Source organism: Biomphalaria glabrata, chromosome 13, assembly GCF_947242115.1.
Source record: "Biomphalaria glabrata chromosome 13, xgBioGlab47.1, whole genome shotgun sequence".
Lineage (NCBI taxonomy): Eukaryota > Metazoa > Mollusca > Gastropoda > Planorbidae > Biomphalaria > Biomphalaria glabrata.
The window spans coordinates 14,907,819-14,923,276 of NC_074723.1; the positions used below are offsets into that span (position 1 = coordinate 14,907,819).

At 32.6% G+C, this 15,458-nt stretch overlaps 1 protein-coding gene across 4 annotated transcripts in view; it reads left to right on the forward strand.

Moving 5' to 3' along the window:
* The window catches only part of LOC106075289 (phosphatidylinositol 4,5-bisphosphate 3-kinase catalytic subunit delta isoform-like), a 28,984-nt gene extending 14,241 nt beyond the window's left edge, over window positions 1–14,743 (forward strand). For all 4 annotated transcript variants that reach the window (XM_056008029.1, XM_056008028.1, XM_056008031.1 and 1 more), the window contains 13 exons: window positions 449–558; window positions 1,183–1,236; window positions 1,831–2,016; window positions 3,109–3,233; window positions 4,194–4,337; window positions 4,934–5,099; window positions 5,433–5,551; window positions 6,124–6,233; window positions 6,941–7,019; window positions 7,882–8,046; window positions 8,560–8,677; window positions 8,849–8,991; window positions 9,888–14,743. In XM_056008029.1, coding sequence (XP_055864004.1) covers window positions 449–558; window positions 1,183–1,236; window positions 1,831–2,016; window positions 3,109–3,233; window positions 4,194–4,337; window positions 4,934–5,099; window positions 5,433–5,551; window positions 6,124–6,233; window positions 6,941–7,019; window positions 7,882–8,046; window positions 8,560–8,677; window positions 8,849–8,991; window positions 9,888–10,146 — 1,778 coding nt within the window. In that variant the 3' untranslated portion in view covers window positions 10,147–14,743. The remainder of the gene's footprint in view (window positions 1–448; window positions 559–1,182; window positions 1,237–1,830; window positions 2,017–3,108; window positions 3,234–4,193; window positions 4,338–4,933; window positions 5,100–5,432; window positions 5,552–6,123; window positions 6,234–6,940; window positions 7,020–7,881; window positions 8,047–8,559; window positions 8,678–8,848; window positions 8,992–9,887) is intronic.
* The last annotated feature ends 715 nt before the right edge of the window (window positions 14,744–15,458 follow it).

Here is a 15,458-nt window from a genome sequence, read left to right on the forward strand (position 1 = left end):
TTTCACTACCCTGTTCTGATTAATCTTTAATAACTTTTTTTGTTTGTTATTAGAAAATGTTATATTTGGTGTAGAATTAAAGGGAAATGCAGGCCCTTTTTAGATAAAACGAATTGATGTTTATCAAAACTAAAAATTCATGTTATTTTGGATTATGGAATTTAAAAGTAAAAACTTAGCCACTGTGGAAAAGTCACATTAGAACTAGTATATATAAAAGTAGAGCTTTTTTAAAGCCCCAAATCTTTAATAACTTTTCCATGGTAAAAAATCCATATATTAAGGAAACTATTCAATATTAAATTATATGCAACTAAAAACATTTTTGGAGGAAAGATAACCAAACAAGTGACTTTTTAATAAACAATATCATTGATTAGGCTGCATAATGGAGTCAAATCAACTATTTTTTCTATTAGGAGTTAATGATGGTGTTTTTTGCAATTAGGTGGTGTTGCAGTGAATGCTGTTAGTATGGATGCCACACTGTTGAAGATTAACTTCCCAGATTTTGACAACAAAGGTGGCTCCTACCTAATTTATCCTCCTTATGACAAGGTCAGTGCACACAGACTTGAATCAACATTTGAACCAAACATTTATTTTAGGACATGGATGTTACATGTCTTTTTGACTTTTATCTAAACAATTCTTTGGTTATTTGACTTTAACTCTATGGTCCTTTATGCTTTGAAACGAAACTTAAAATGTCTTTCTGTTTACTTAATTCTGGTTGAGCTTTCAGTTTAATTGAATCTATGTCAGGGCTGTCTGTAGGACTTGAAAAGGCCCTAAGATGTATGAGATAATGGACTCATAAGTCCTTATATTATCTTTCAGTGCTAAATATTTCTTGGGAGCCTTAGGCTACACTTGTGTTGCCTATACATAAATCCAGCTATGATCTTTTATATTTTAGGATGTTCTATTTACTTTAATTCAAATTGAGTTTTTTTGGTTACTTAAAAAATCAGGTTGTTAGTAATATTTATTTGATAGGTACCATATTACACATTTTGATCATTAAAACTTAAGATTTTGGTAATTGTTATTTGCTCTAAGATATTCTTATACCTTTAACTTTGCTATTCTAATGACTACTTAACAATAAATATTTGCTGTAACAGGAATGCTTTTTTTTTCATTTTCTGATTATAAAGTGGATTATCAATTTCTGTTCAGATTTTGCAATGTGCAGCAGAAAATATGGAGCCTAGTTCTAGTATTGGATCACCGGTATGTGTGTTGATTACAAAATTCATTTTTATACTTCATAAATTTTTTTACTTCTATCACATTTTTAGCTGAATCAGTAAGCTTTGCATTATTTTATTGCTAAGCTAGGAACTTGGGAAACAATAAAACAATTTGATGTTAATAACATTAAAAATTAAAGTTAAAAACATACTTTTGATGAATATATGATGATAGTCAAATGAGACTATTCAATTTCATCTTTATTACAATCAACTTTTATTTTCTGCTGGCATTTTGAGCACACCCTAGTGCTCAGAGATTAGTTGAGCAGTGAGTAAAAGAAACTTTTTTTAATATCAAGTCATTTTCTCACTCTAATGATTATGTAATCTTGGGTTAAATGCATGACATATTTTACTTTGATCTGCTGCCACTGGGCACCCATATACATCTTTTAATCAGCACCTTATTGTCACCTTCAAATTTGTAATTAATTTCAGTTTTTAAGATCATAATTTACCTTAATGTTATTACAAAGTTTATTATTTAGATAATGATTGTCAGTATTCATATGCTCATAATATTAATTTTCATCAATATAATATTACCCTAATATAAACACCTTTTTTCTAGTGTATGAAGGTGAGCAAGTCTCATGTTGAGCAGCTGACCCAGGCTCTCTACCAGTCAGAACAGCTCTGTGAACAGGACAAAGATCTTATCTGGACCTTCCGTTATGAAGTCCAACAGAAATTTCCAAACTTCCTGTCTAAAGTACTACAATCTGTCAAGTGGAACAGCTACATAGATGTAGCCAAGGTAAACAATCTTAAGTCAGATTACACATAGTACGAACACAGGTAACCCTAAACCAAAATGACTTAAGCTGGTGAATCAGTGGCGGCTTTTTATGTCACTACTATATATTTTGTAGTATGTTTTCTCACTGTTGAATATGTTGAATCATCTGAAGATGCATGTGTATATGTCTGGGCATATGGATTGTGATGAGTTGGGTACACTTCAAGACAGTAACAAAGACATACACAAGATTGAAGGCAAAAATGACCAAGACCACCTCTGATGAACCATGACATAACTTGAATACAAAGCAGGAATGGTCTAGTCTCTCTCTAATGAGATGTTTATCTTGTAAAGGTTCTACACTAACTGCCTTGTTTCTATGATAGATTTAGTCTCAAATATATTGTGATGTCACCATTAGTCATGTTCAAATCGGTCTTCTATGGTTGGTGTCTACAGTTTTCACACGTAACTTTTATATCTTTGAACAGTTGGCCTACTGAAACAAAATATGTGACCTGCTGCATTTAATATTCAAGTGCTGGCTGCTAAAATGAAGGACCAAACCTAGATTCATGTGAGACTAATGTATTTGCTAAGGGTTTTCCCGAATCCGTCTGGTTCTAGTGGATGCTTGAAGTAATATGCTAGGTCAGTGATGCCTAAACTAAGACCTGCTGGCCATATCTGGCAGATAAGACGCTATTCACCCCTTAAAACCTTTGCCTACAGTGCATTATAAAGTCACAGATGATGAGTTCCAGCAGACTTGAGAACTTTTGAATGCATTTCATTGTACCTCTTCAGAAAATTTAATGTTCCCCAGTCTGAAATAGGTTGGGCGCCATTGTGTTAGGTAATCTTGTTGGTCACATGTATTCTTATAAAATACAAGTCTGATGGTTGATAAACTTTGCTTATCTGCAGTGAGTTCTCTCACTCACTGTATAATGATATACTTTAACCACAACTTCAATTTAAAAAGAAATAATGGGACGTTATCCATTATTTATTTTACATTTCATCATTGTTAAATGAGAACTTAAGAGCTTTTATAAGAATTTGCAAATGTCATACTGATAGTATCTGGAAATTATTTGACTTCAGATAACTACCCTGCTACAGATCTGGAAACCTTTGCCTGTGGACTACGCTCTTGAAATACTAGATTATGAATACCCAGATCGCAATGTGAGAGAATTTGCTGTGAAGTGTCTAGATAGTGAATTAAGGTAATCTAAGATTTAGTGTAAATATTAAAAGTTTTTTTTAATACAGCAAACTTGTCTGCTTTATCCATAGGACATTTTATGTTCAATAACACTTTAAATCTCAAAATTATATTGTTTTTTTTTTAAATAAGTTTATTAATTGTAAAACAATGCTAGTTAACTTCTCCGTACCATGAGCCTACTTTTTCATTAAATGTCTTTGTCTGTGAACCTCATAAATAGGGAATTATTTACTCAATGAATAGCAAATGGCCTCAGAATCTAAAAATAGCTAACCAAATGTGGGGAAACTTTTATATCCACCATGCCTAATGGCTACCAATGTTGAACCAGGAACTTACACAGTAGGTATAGGCTTGTAATAAGCCGAAATTTGATAGATTTGTTTTAGTTTAGACGCTAAGAAGTCTTATTTCTATTAAAAATGTTTTACTTTCATTTAAAGAGACTAGTTATAGCTCTATAGATAAGAAAGATCTTGAACTTGTATCAAGAGCTATTAAGGTAGTAAGAAGAAAGGGGGGCATGGCCCTCAGGAACTCAAGCACATAGAGCACAGTGAGATATAGAGACTAAGGGATGGTAGAGTTAAATAGCAAGTTTGGGTTGATGTGCATTCTAATATAATTAGGCCTCTTCTAATATAATTTATGCCTGACACATTCTTTAAAGACTTTGCTGATGTTTTAACAAAGACCACAAGTTTGTCTAAGAGTTTGAAACAGCTTGTGTATTCTTTACTGAGAAAGAAAATAGAATGAAAAAACTGAATTCAAACTACAGACTATAAGTTGTGTTTTGAATTTCAGGTTAATGGGGGAAACAAAAGACATTCAAGCAAAAGAAATTCATCTTGACATAAACCAAAATATAGCCTGCATTTCTTTTTTTTTTTTTTTTTTTTTTGCTGTGCTTTGCCCATAACTCTATTTATATATTATTTTTGGTTTTCTATGCCAGTGATGATGATGTAGCCCAGTACATGCTACAACTGGTACAGGCTCTCAAGTTTGAGACTCACTTGTGCTGCTCTCTGGCCAAGTTTCTCCTCACTAGAGCTCTGAAGAACCAGCACTTAGGTCACAAACTCTTCTGGTTGTTGAGGTAAGCTCTACAATACCTTAAACTTTTCAACTCTGAACTCTAATCATTTTTAGTGACCAACAGCTTAGTTTAGACTTGACCTTCATGATATTTTGACAAATTTTTTATATAAATCAAAATCAAAATATTTGATATAGTGTGTGATTTATTCTTCCTCTTTTAAACTAACAAATTAGTTAATTATATACTGTCATGGAACAAAAGGACTACATATACATACATGTACAATGTGAGAAACTTGTGTTAGATTGCAGCTGTTTAGAACTATCTCAATGTATATTAAAAATGAGCAGCAACAGATTTGCTGTGGGCAGGTTGTGGCATGAAATATCAATTTGTACCGATAGTTGTTGCCTAAGGGCCAGTAATTATATTGCAAGGCTGAGGTCATATGCTAATGTTGATATATTTTAATGCTTTCTTTATGCAATAGTCATCAGTAATCATGATGCAGTTTCTTCCAGTCTATCTAAAAGTAATACTGTTTTTTTTTCTCATTCTCTTTTGTTCACTTTTACCCTGTTCATCAATTTTTACATCAGTTATTGGTCTGTGTTCCTGTGCCATAAACACTTTCTATTTATTGATTTGTTCAGGTCTGAAACTCACAACTCAACAGTCAGCACACAATATAGTCTAATCCTACAGATTTACCTCAAACATAATAATGACCACTTGGCTGTGCTGATGAAGCAGCAGGATGCCCTTAAGAAACTCTCCGCACTGAACTCTCTTATAAAAGAATGTGATATTAATGACGATGTAAGGGTCACACACTTTTTTTTGTTTGTTTGCCTTTATATCTTGCATCTTTCATGCTTATAGCATGCTCAGTGGGCTATGGTCCACTCTCTTTTGTGGATAATTATTTTCAAAGGATAATTAATTTTTAATCAACACCAAGTATAACTTGTATTTATGTAAAATATATTTACCTTTTTCGTTACTAAAACAATTTTTAATCTGAATGCTTGTTACAGTTTAAGCCACACATTTTTTTTTTAAATAAGGGAAATGATGTTTTAAACAATTATATTTTTAATAGCTTCATTAAGCTGTTAACAACTTAATTTAGTTATTGAATTTCATTTGCAGACTAAAAGACAAAATGCTAAGACTCTAATGCAAGAAGTTCTTCGGCAGCCCAACTATATGAAATTCTTGACAGATTTGTCTAGCCCATTGTCTCCGCTGTACAAAATGAAAGACCTCAAGTAAGTTAATGAGGGGGAAGAGAGAAACAGGAATATCGTTTCTTTTCCCTTTAGTTCATTTGGTTTTCATTTTTTAAAAGCTCTTATATAGCGCAACTTTCATGCTTAAAGCATGTTCAGAGCACTATGGTCTTATCTCCATTTTGGGCAAGTGGTGGGAGGGGGTATCTGGGTTGTTTTCTGTGGTGCCGTTAGGTGCTCAGTCAACACAATTCTGCTTGAGTTGGGTGTCAAACCTCGAGTCCCTTTGATAGGCAGCCAAGCCAAGCCTCTTGACCACACATCTATTTCTCCTTTCTTGATACATAAATGAAAAAAATTATTTTAAAGCTCACATAGTTAGTGGAGAAAGTTCTTTATACAAGTATTCAATTAACCTTTGACCTGCTTTTTGAATAGGATAGTTTAGAATATTCCTGAGTGTGCTAATATTTATGTAGTATTATGTATTGAATCTATATTATTTTAGTCATTTTCAACCCTTAAGTTTTTAATTTATAGTTTCAGTTTAATACACAATATATTTTTAATTTTTACATTCTCAGGTCACTTTGTTTTCCTTTTTTTTTTAGAATAGATAATTGTAAATTTATGAATTCCAAAAAACGTCCATTATGGCTTGTCTGGTCTAATGAAGACAGCATGGGGCCAGACATCCAGATCATTTACAAGAATGGTGATGGTATGTCAGAAACATATTCTTTAAAATGTAATATCTTAGCATCACTTAGTTATTGTTTTTTTTTCTGGTTTCATTTGTCAACCACAGGTTTTTGTTTCCTTTCTCCCACCTCATTTCTAAGTACCTTGTAGGCGTTGGTGAGGTGCAGAACTTTGTTGACCTTATAGACTGACAGGGTGGTTAGCTCCAATATCCTGCCTCATTCACTCTTCCCCCCTCCTTCACCATCCCCTTCCGCACCCAGCTTTCATTCCAAACATTTCTGATTAACTTTATATAATAGAATAATGTCACTAATTAGCTTTTGATCTGCTTACAACTAGAATTTAGTCCAACCAGAAATCAATCTATTCAGAATTTGATCCCTCAGATCCTCAGAAATTAAACTCTTTTAGGGCTTGTATTATGGGGCATGGTGGCTGAGGGTTTGACTTCTGAAGTAAAGGGTCTTGAATTCAGATAAAGACTGGGATTTTGAAGCTCAGGATTTTTAAGAACCCTCTTAGCTAACCAATGCTACTTGAAATACTTTGAGAAAGGCAGCTGGTTGTTGTGCTGGCCACTTAACACCCTTGTTAACCACCTTTAAATCATCTGCCCCATAGATCCTAACATCTGAAAGGGGTATTTTTTTTTATTCCTTTTGGGTCACCAGCCATTAAAAGTTATAAAATTGGTAAAAAGTTATACATTGAACATCTCAACAGATCTTCGGCAGGATATGCTGACTTTACAGATCCTACAAGTTATGGACAACATTTGGCAGGCTGAAGGATTAGACTTCAGGTAAATCTTTTCCCCACCATTTTGTCTGTTACATAACTTTGTTTAGATTACATTTGAAAAAATCATAATTTTACTTCAAAAAAAAAAAAGAAGGAAACTGATGTAGGTAATTTTAGCAATCATGTAAATTAGCAAAAATAACTAAATGTACAACACACAATATGTTGCAACGTGCCTAGATAAACATAATGTTCTAATCCCACTTTCACAAGAAGTTGGATCATGGAAGTCCAAATAATGAGCTCATTAGATATTTTAATAAAAGGATTTCTCCTTTCACGTTAATAATCCAATTTTGTTAGTCCTTTTGTTTATGTTCCATTTTTCTAATTCTTCTTACACCAGAGTTTCTAAAAAAAAAAGGGGGTGGGGGGAGGGCATGACATAGTATTGACAACTGTTTTATTTTTAAAATTAATTAAATTAAAAAAAAATAATACATAAATGAAAGAGTGATTGTATAAACAAGGATAGATGATTACTGTCTATTTTTATTTTATTAATGCATTGTATTGTCAGTTGTAAAAATGTTTTAAAAAAAGACATGCATTTCTTCTAGTGCATCAGCTACCAACATATAACATATATCATTATTTAAAAAAAAACAATAATGCACATTGTATGTACACATCATTATCTATTTTTTTATTGCTAGATATAAACATTAATGGCATTGGTCCATGTTATTATAGATTTAGGACCATGTCTACTATCACTCTTACATGTGAGGAGTGTCATTAGCATGGTGTTGGGAAAAGAAACTTGGACCATACAAGGATGATTATTTCTCTCAGAATTGATGATGCATATCAAAAGGTCTTCAAACATTTAAATGCACACTTTCTTTTTCTTTGTACTGCAGGATGAATCCTTACATGTGCATGGCCACAGACCTGCAGCAAGGGATGATAGAGGTAGTTACCTCAGCTGACACAATGGCTAACATCCAAAAGTGGTACAAGAAAACAGCTTTTGACAAAAAGGCTTTGTTTGAGTGGCTGAAAAGTAAACATCAGAATGAGGAGAGGTACACAACCAAAAGTTCCTATAATCATATTCTATTTCTAGACAGACATAAATGCATTTGGACTCTAAAAAAAAATTGTCTAATTATATTAGAAAGACATTTACCTTATAAAATACTTTTTATCATTATAAAACAGAATATATATTTTTTAACATAAAGAAATAAAGGCTGGACTAAAATACTGTTAAAAGCCAGAGCTTACATATCTTATTCTTACTGCATTCCACCAGAGAAATATTGCTTGAAAATAGAACACACTCTGTTTCATGCCATAGCTACACTATTGACTGGATAGCCAAAGTTGTCTTTGGCAGACACAGCTTTGTCTACATTACATGTGACAAAATATGTTAATCATATGTAGTTAATTTAAAATAATTATCAGTTGTAATAGAATAAAATGAACTTCTCTTTGCACTTTTTCTTGTGGGTTTGTGATAAAACATTTTAAAAAATGTACTTTTGTTGATTCTGAGTTTTACAGTCTAGTGCCACTCTGCTTTATGTTTTTAGCCTCAACACTGCTGTGGATGAGTTCACCCTATCCTGCGCTGGCTACTGTGTGGCTACTTATGTTTTAGGAATAGGAGACAGACACAATGATAATATCATGATGAAAACGTCTGGCCAGGTAAGCTGACATTTTTATCCAATCCAGGACATTTTACACTACTGGAATTGATACCACTTTCAAGCCATTCTTATTTCAACATTTTGATTTTCATATGTACTGAAAATCTGTCATTTTATGTTTTAATGCTATTTCTTAACACTTAAGATATTTTTTTTATAATTTGTTCAGATGTTCCACATTGACTTTGGTCATTTCCTGGGCAATTTTAAGACCAAGTTTAATGTGAAGCGTGAGAGAGTTCCATTTGTGCTAACTAGTCACTTCGTCTACGTCATAACTAAAGGTGGCACTAACCCTGACAACTTTCAAAAGTATGTTGGTGACATTTGTATTGCTAAGATAAACATTCTTTTTTTTTTTTTTTTCTTAAACCTTTCATGAACCTAGCATTATAATATTTTTTTATAAAAATAAGTTTTGAAGTCTGAATGAAGCAGTCTGTTTTAGGATGTGCCACATAGCTCTAACTGGTAATACAATAAAATAGCTCTTGAAACCTATCAATCCCTGGGACAGAAGATATGAACTTTATCTCTTCCTATGGCCAAAAGTTTATGAAGGTGTTGCCATCAGATAGTCCAGAATTAGTAGGCATATCACATGTTAGGTTAAGAAATGCTGACCTGTGTATAATGTAATGCTATTATACAGTGACATCACTAGGAGGATGCGGGGGGGCCCCACTGGGTGACACTAATCAAGAAACAGCTCTTACTTTAAATCAAGTTTTAATCTCAATTCTAACCTAAACTCTCCGCACTGACTCAGAGGCCTTGTTTCATTCATCATTGATACTTAACTAACAGTACAATATTAAACCATTTCCTTAAGCTCTTTCAAGTCTACTTAAAAAAAACATTTCAGTTGATGTTAAATCTGTTTATAATTTAAATAATCTTAAATTTTACTATATGTAATAATTAGTGAAAAAATGTCATAAAAACGAAATTTTAAAACAGAATGGACACTTCTTTTAACCTTGATAAACAATCAATGAATGTAGGTAATTAGCTCACTGTAGTGTTGTACAAAAATAAAAGAACTAAAAATTGGTTTTATTGGTAAGATTTGATTAAAAAAGTTGACTGGGGTGACACCATGAGCTTACCACATTAGGTGACACCCACCCTAGTGTCATTGCTACTAAAATACAATAAATTTAAGACCTTGCCAGATAGAGGTTGTCTCATTTTAGTGATCTCAACAGGTTTCAAACCATGTGTGAAAAGGCTTATTTGGCTGTGCGGCAGAAGTACCCACTCCTGGTGTCCCTCTTTATGATGATGTTGTCCGGCGGTATTCCTCAACTGACCAGCCCTAAAGATGTCAACTACCTTAAGGAAACACTGGTCCCTCATATGACTGAGGCAGATGCCAGATCACATTTCCGAGGAAAGTTCAAAGAGGCCCTCCTCGGCTCCTGGAAGAGTAGTGTGAATTTCTTTTTCCATATGAAAGCCAAGTAGCCGGAAGGTTGCACTTATATCCCAGATGGTATAACATTAGGTATTCATAACAGGCAATTATTGATTTAGATTTTTACAATTTAAATTCAGTTAGATGTCCCAATGTAGTGTAACATCAAGTTATTCCATGTTGAACTAGAACTATATAATCTTGATTTCAACTTAGGTCACAATCTTGATGCACAAAGAAAAGAAAATCATAATTTATTTATATTATTGAAGTACATGTACTAACAACAAATGCACAACTTTGTTAAAATAAAATTGTTTAATTCAAATATGGTTATCACATAATGATTATATGATTTGATTCTCAAAAAAAAACAGTAACACTAGCAACATAAGACATTTAACCATTAGCATATCATTAAACAACTTGACATTATACATGTCAAAATGTAAACATAATTCAATATTTAAATTGCCAAGCAGTAATTTGAAATTACAGCAGACTTTTATTGCCAGTTATTATAAATCTTTAAATTCATTGTTCTAGTACATTGACTAGTGCAACAATTTGTGTATGATTCAATCAACTCAAAATCTGCTATTTGGTAACAATCAGCAATAATTTCTTTGCGTTTAAATCCATTAAGTTATTGAGACTTCTGTTTCTTTGATTTCATTTTCTTCTCCACATTCCTAGTACATCTCAACATTCCTTTATTTTCACAACAAAATATTTCATGATTCTTTTCTATTTTTTTTTCCATGACACTTTGAAATGCAATACAGTGTCTCTCTCTCTGTCTGTGTGAATAGTGGAGATAAGATGTTCTTGTGGATAGATATAATCCTGTATAGAAGTTTCACCTTTGACCTTTAGCTATGTAAGGGTTTAAGAGAGAAAAAGATTCATATGTGTTAGTAAGGTAAACAGATGTTTATGTTTTGAGGTTAGTGTCCATTTAATGTAATTTAAGGTCATGTGGAAAACATTTAGTTCAATGTAGCTATGCATTGTTTAGTAAAATAATGTACATTTTTACCGACATAAAATGTTTTTCAATTTCTTTTTGTATTAGATCAATTTCATTCCTTGATTGTAATGTATGCAAATGTGATATTATTAGCTAGAGATGTAAAAACTGGATTATTTACCACTCTTGACATTTGATGATATGTTGACTTATATTTGTATATAGTTTATGTTTACAGCTTATATTGTTGAATTGAATTGTTACTTGTAACTTTGAATTATGACTGTTGTTAAGCTTTAGACCTTTTGAATCTATTTTGCATGTCATAAGATTTATACCAGATATTTTGATTACATTTAATATAATTTCTTATGTTTTCTCTTGATTGAAAACACAAAGTTTATATTTATACTGAAAAGATTTATATTTTCAAGATGTGATTTCACTTTTACATTTATAGGGCTTCATTTTGTTCTTGTTGCTTCTACCTAACAGCCTTGAACAACTTACCACGTGCCTTTTTTTTTTTTAATGGTTATGATTGTTCATTATAATAGTGTTAATTATTTAAAGATACTTATGTTGGAAATAAGAGAATATTCCATAAAAGTAAAACTACCTTTACATTAGTGCATCTATATTACCATGAAGCAAAGATGTGTTCATCTAATAGTTGCCTTGTAGCCACCACCCTAGGGACCTAAATATTGTAAATGAGCCTTTTATGTTGAGGGTTGTCATAGCTAATCAAGCTTTAAAAGTGTTTTTGTACAAATTAGTTACATCATTCCAAGATACATAGTTTCAACTTGCAGGCTTTGTGACATGAAGGTAAATAGAATGCTGTACATCAATATGTGTATTTTGAAAAAATATATATTTTTGAAAAATATCTCTAAAAAGAGCCAACAGTATTATAAAAGTTATTTTATATGAAAGTCCAGAATATATGTTGATCATATGCAGTTATTGTGCTTAATGTTTAAAAAATCTGTCAGCATAGCAGTGCTTACCTCACATTACCAACCATAAGTTTTCAAATATTTAATCTGATCTAAAATCAAGAATTTTTTTACAATAACTATTATGGTTCTCTGTGTTATAAATTTTATAAATGCTTCTAACTGGTTGTTATATGAGGTATTGTAACTTTTGATGACTGTGTTAGCTACATTTAGAAAAATGGTGTGGGGGAATGGAATAGTAATCTTAATTTGATTTCATGCCACCCATTTAGGCATGTGTCACATAGTACAAAAATTATCTATTTTAGCAAAATATTTTGTTAGGTTAAGGAAACAGATAGTGTACTGCTAAAATAGGTTTTGAAGGGGATTCGATGTATTAATGCTGAAAATTGTGGTATAATGATTTGAATATCTTAGAACATTTATATTTTGTTCAGTCAGAATTGATGTTTTAGTTCAATGTACTCAGCATTATATCTGTACTGTGCTACAGGATTACAACCAGCATTTCCAAGATGTTTTTAGTGTTTCATTACTTATTGTGTGTGTGCGTTGTGTTGGTATATTTGTCATAGAGTGATAGGCTACACCAATCTGTTAAGAGTAGACCTCATAAGAAGCCATCATTAAAGCCGTGATGATGTAGACCATCTAATCACAGAGAATAACTTTGATATCCAGTAAATGAAGTTAAAGTCTGATCTATTAGTGCATCATATTTATTTTTAGTGTTTTAGCATTTTTTGATGGTAGATTTTTAAAACTCTGGCCTGTATAGCTCTCAACTAATTTTCTTCGTGACCATTGTTTTAGATTTGTTTACATTTCACTTGGAGTTCCACCGCATTTCATTTTGTTTTTGAAAAAAAATTCAAGAGTATTGGTCAGACCACTGTGTGGAACCTTTTCAACATTGAGAAGGCTTTCTCTCAGTGGTCAGGAGTTAATTGGGAGCTCGTCACTTCCTATATAGTCTGTAAGGCTGTGTCCAAAACAAAAAAGAGATACTTAAGTAAATGCTTTTGGTTGTGTTGTAGAAGTTTCATGAAAAAGAATGTTTATTGTAATGGCTTGAAATTATTTTTCCTTTATACTTGCTTTTCCCCCCCTTGCAGTAAACAGGAGTACTTTAGCTGCATAATTGGTTGCCTGGTTATGTTTTATGAACCCTATGACTGCTATCATAATTGTCCAAGGTTCAAACCTTGATTTGCTTATTTGTAGGCTTAGGCTAGAATGTAAGGATCTTCTATTCTGAAAGTCTCAAACATGTTGAGAGCTACGTATCGTTCTAGCTATGTATTGTTCTATATGAAGTGAAGCATACCACAGTGCTTTCACGCCAACTACAAACACAGGCCTTTATGTTCTGTTTCTGTCATTATGTTCTAATCAATTTGTATAATTGATTTGTGTGGTGTGTATATATTTTATTCTAAAGTCACATTTTATTTGTTGTATGTACATGATCCAAGCTTGTGAAATGCTTACTTAAAAGTGCAGCCTAGCCTATTGAATCAGGGTTTGATTTGGAAATGGGATTATCATTTTTTATATTTTGATATAGACACTATCCAGTCTACTAGGTATTTATTTTAAACAATGCTAAAATGTTTCCAATAGATCACAATTAACCAAATTAAAATAATGGCTCAGCTGAGTGACATTTTAATTCTGATGTTAAATTGTAGTTTTGGAATCTTTATTCAGGATTTATCTCATTCGGAATAGTGCATTATGGATTATTAATCGCAACACAAAATCAAAATTCTATCCCAGATCCCCCACCCCACTTCTACCTTAGACTGAGGAGGGAATGTGGGCCAGAGCACACTGAGCATGCTTGGTCCACATGGAGACAGATAATAGATTCTCTAGGCACACACCCAAGAGTTCAGTTGATGAGTTTTCCTACATGGATTTCTGGGTTTTGAAGCCTGGGCGTGAATCAAAAGTAAAATTGTACATGAAAGATAAGATCATTATTATTGCTACTCCACCCAGAACAATTCACTTGTGATAATTAGCATGAAATGTGTCAATATTCTATTAGAACTAGTATATATATAGAAATAATAATTATTTTTTTTTGAGAGGGAAAGTTAAGTGTCCAAATGAATCCAAGAAAAATAAAGTGTCAGTGTCAGTGCAATGTGTTTTTGCATGTAACATTGGGCTCCTTTATTTGTTTTTAGGCATATTTTACTCAGGATGGTTACTGTATGAAGTCATACTGACAAGACATTTTGACAGTTACTTTAAATCACTGAATAACTCTGCAAACACAATATATGTTGATTACAATTGATAAAAAAAAACACACCTAAAGAATGAGATTCACTATTGGCAATATTGATGAAAAGAGAAAAGAAACTAGTGTGACTGGTTCTAAAGTATTTCTTAGCAGTCAGAATGATCACAAGCATACAACTTACTTTTTTTTTTGGCTTAATTCTTTAGATACTGTTATGTTATGAAATTATTTCTCATTGTCAGAGTGATTGTACTTTACAGTTTGACATTCTGAGGAAATTAACAGCATTCTTTGTGCATATGTTTGCGGTGTATGTGTTTGAATTTATCTTACCTGCTGATGACCAAAACTATTGCCATTCCAATTGTACTTGATCTTGTACCTAACAGTAATTAGTCTTTGTCATGATCAAAGTCACATTTAGATAAGGGGCAATAAAAACTCAATTGAATAGCTCTATAAGCATTTTTGTTGTTTTTCAAGTTCTTGTTTTACAGACTACAAATAAATAATAAAAGTTGTTTTTTTATATACATGTAAGCTCAACACCAGGGCCGGCCTTAGGCATAGGCAAACTAGGCAGCCGCTTAGTGCCTCCAATTAGTGGGGGCCTCGCACATGACTAAAAAAAAAAATTGCGAAACTTGGTTCAGATCTCATAGTAGAGCATTGTGGCTGTATTCAGTGGCGTAGCATCCATGGCGCGAATGGGTTATAAATTGCGTTTGGGCACAGAACTCATGACCAATTGGTGGCCACATGAGCCCTTGAAGGAGAAAACAAAAAGTGGAAATATGTTGACCATACAAATACTTTTGTTTTAAAAACAGCTTATATAATAAGTGTTTTTTTTTTTATTGATTCTTGTAGTACTACATCAGAAATAAAAGAAATAATTGTGCAAAATTTCAGTTTGATCCGAGATTGGGTGTGGGAGAAATAACGTGTACACATTTTTTACCACACAGAGTGAGTTGATAGAAGCTCTGTCAAACTTTTGTAGTTACTTGCGCATACGGTCATGTGTCCTCTCTAAACTTCCTAAACGTGTCACATTTTATCAATCAAAAGTTAATCAACCTGAAACAAGTGACATGCGTGGCGAATGCCGCTATAGAATTTTTAGTCACTCCTCCAAAGAGATTCAAACTTTGTATAAGGAGTAACTCC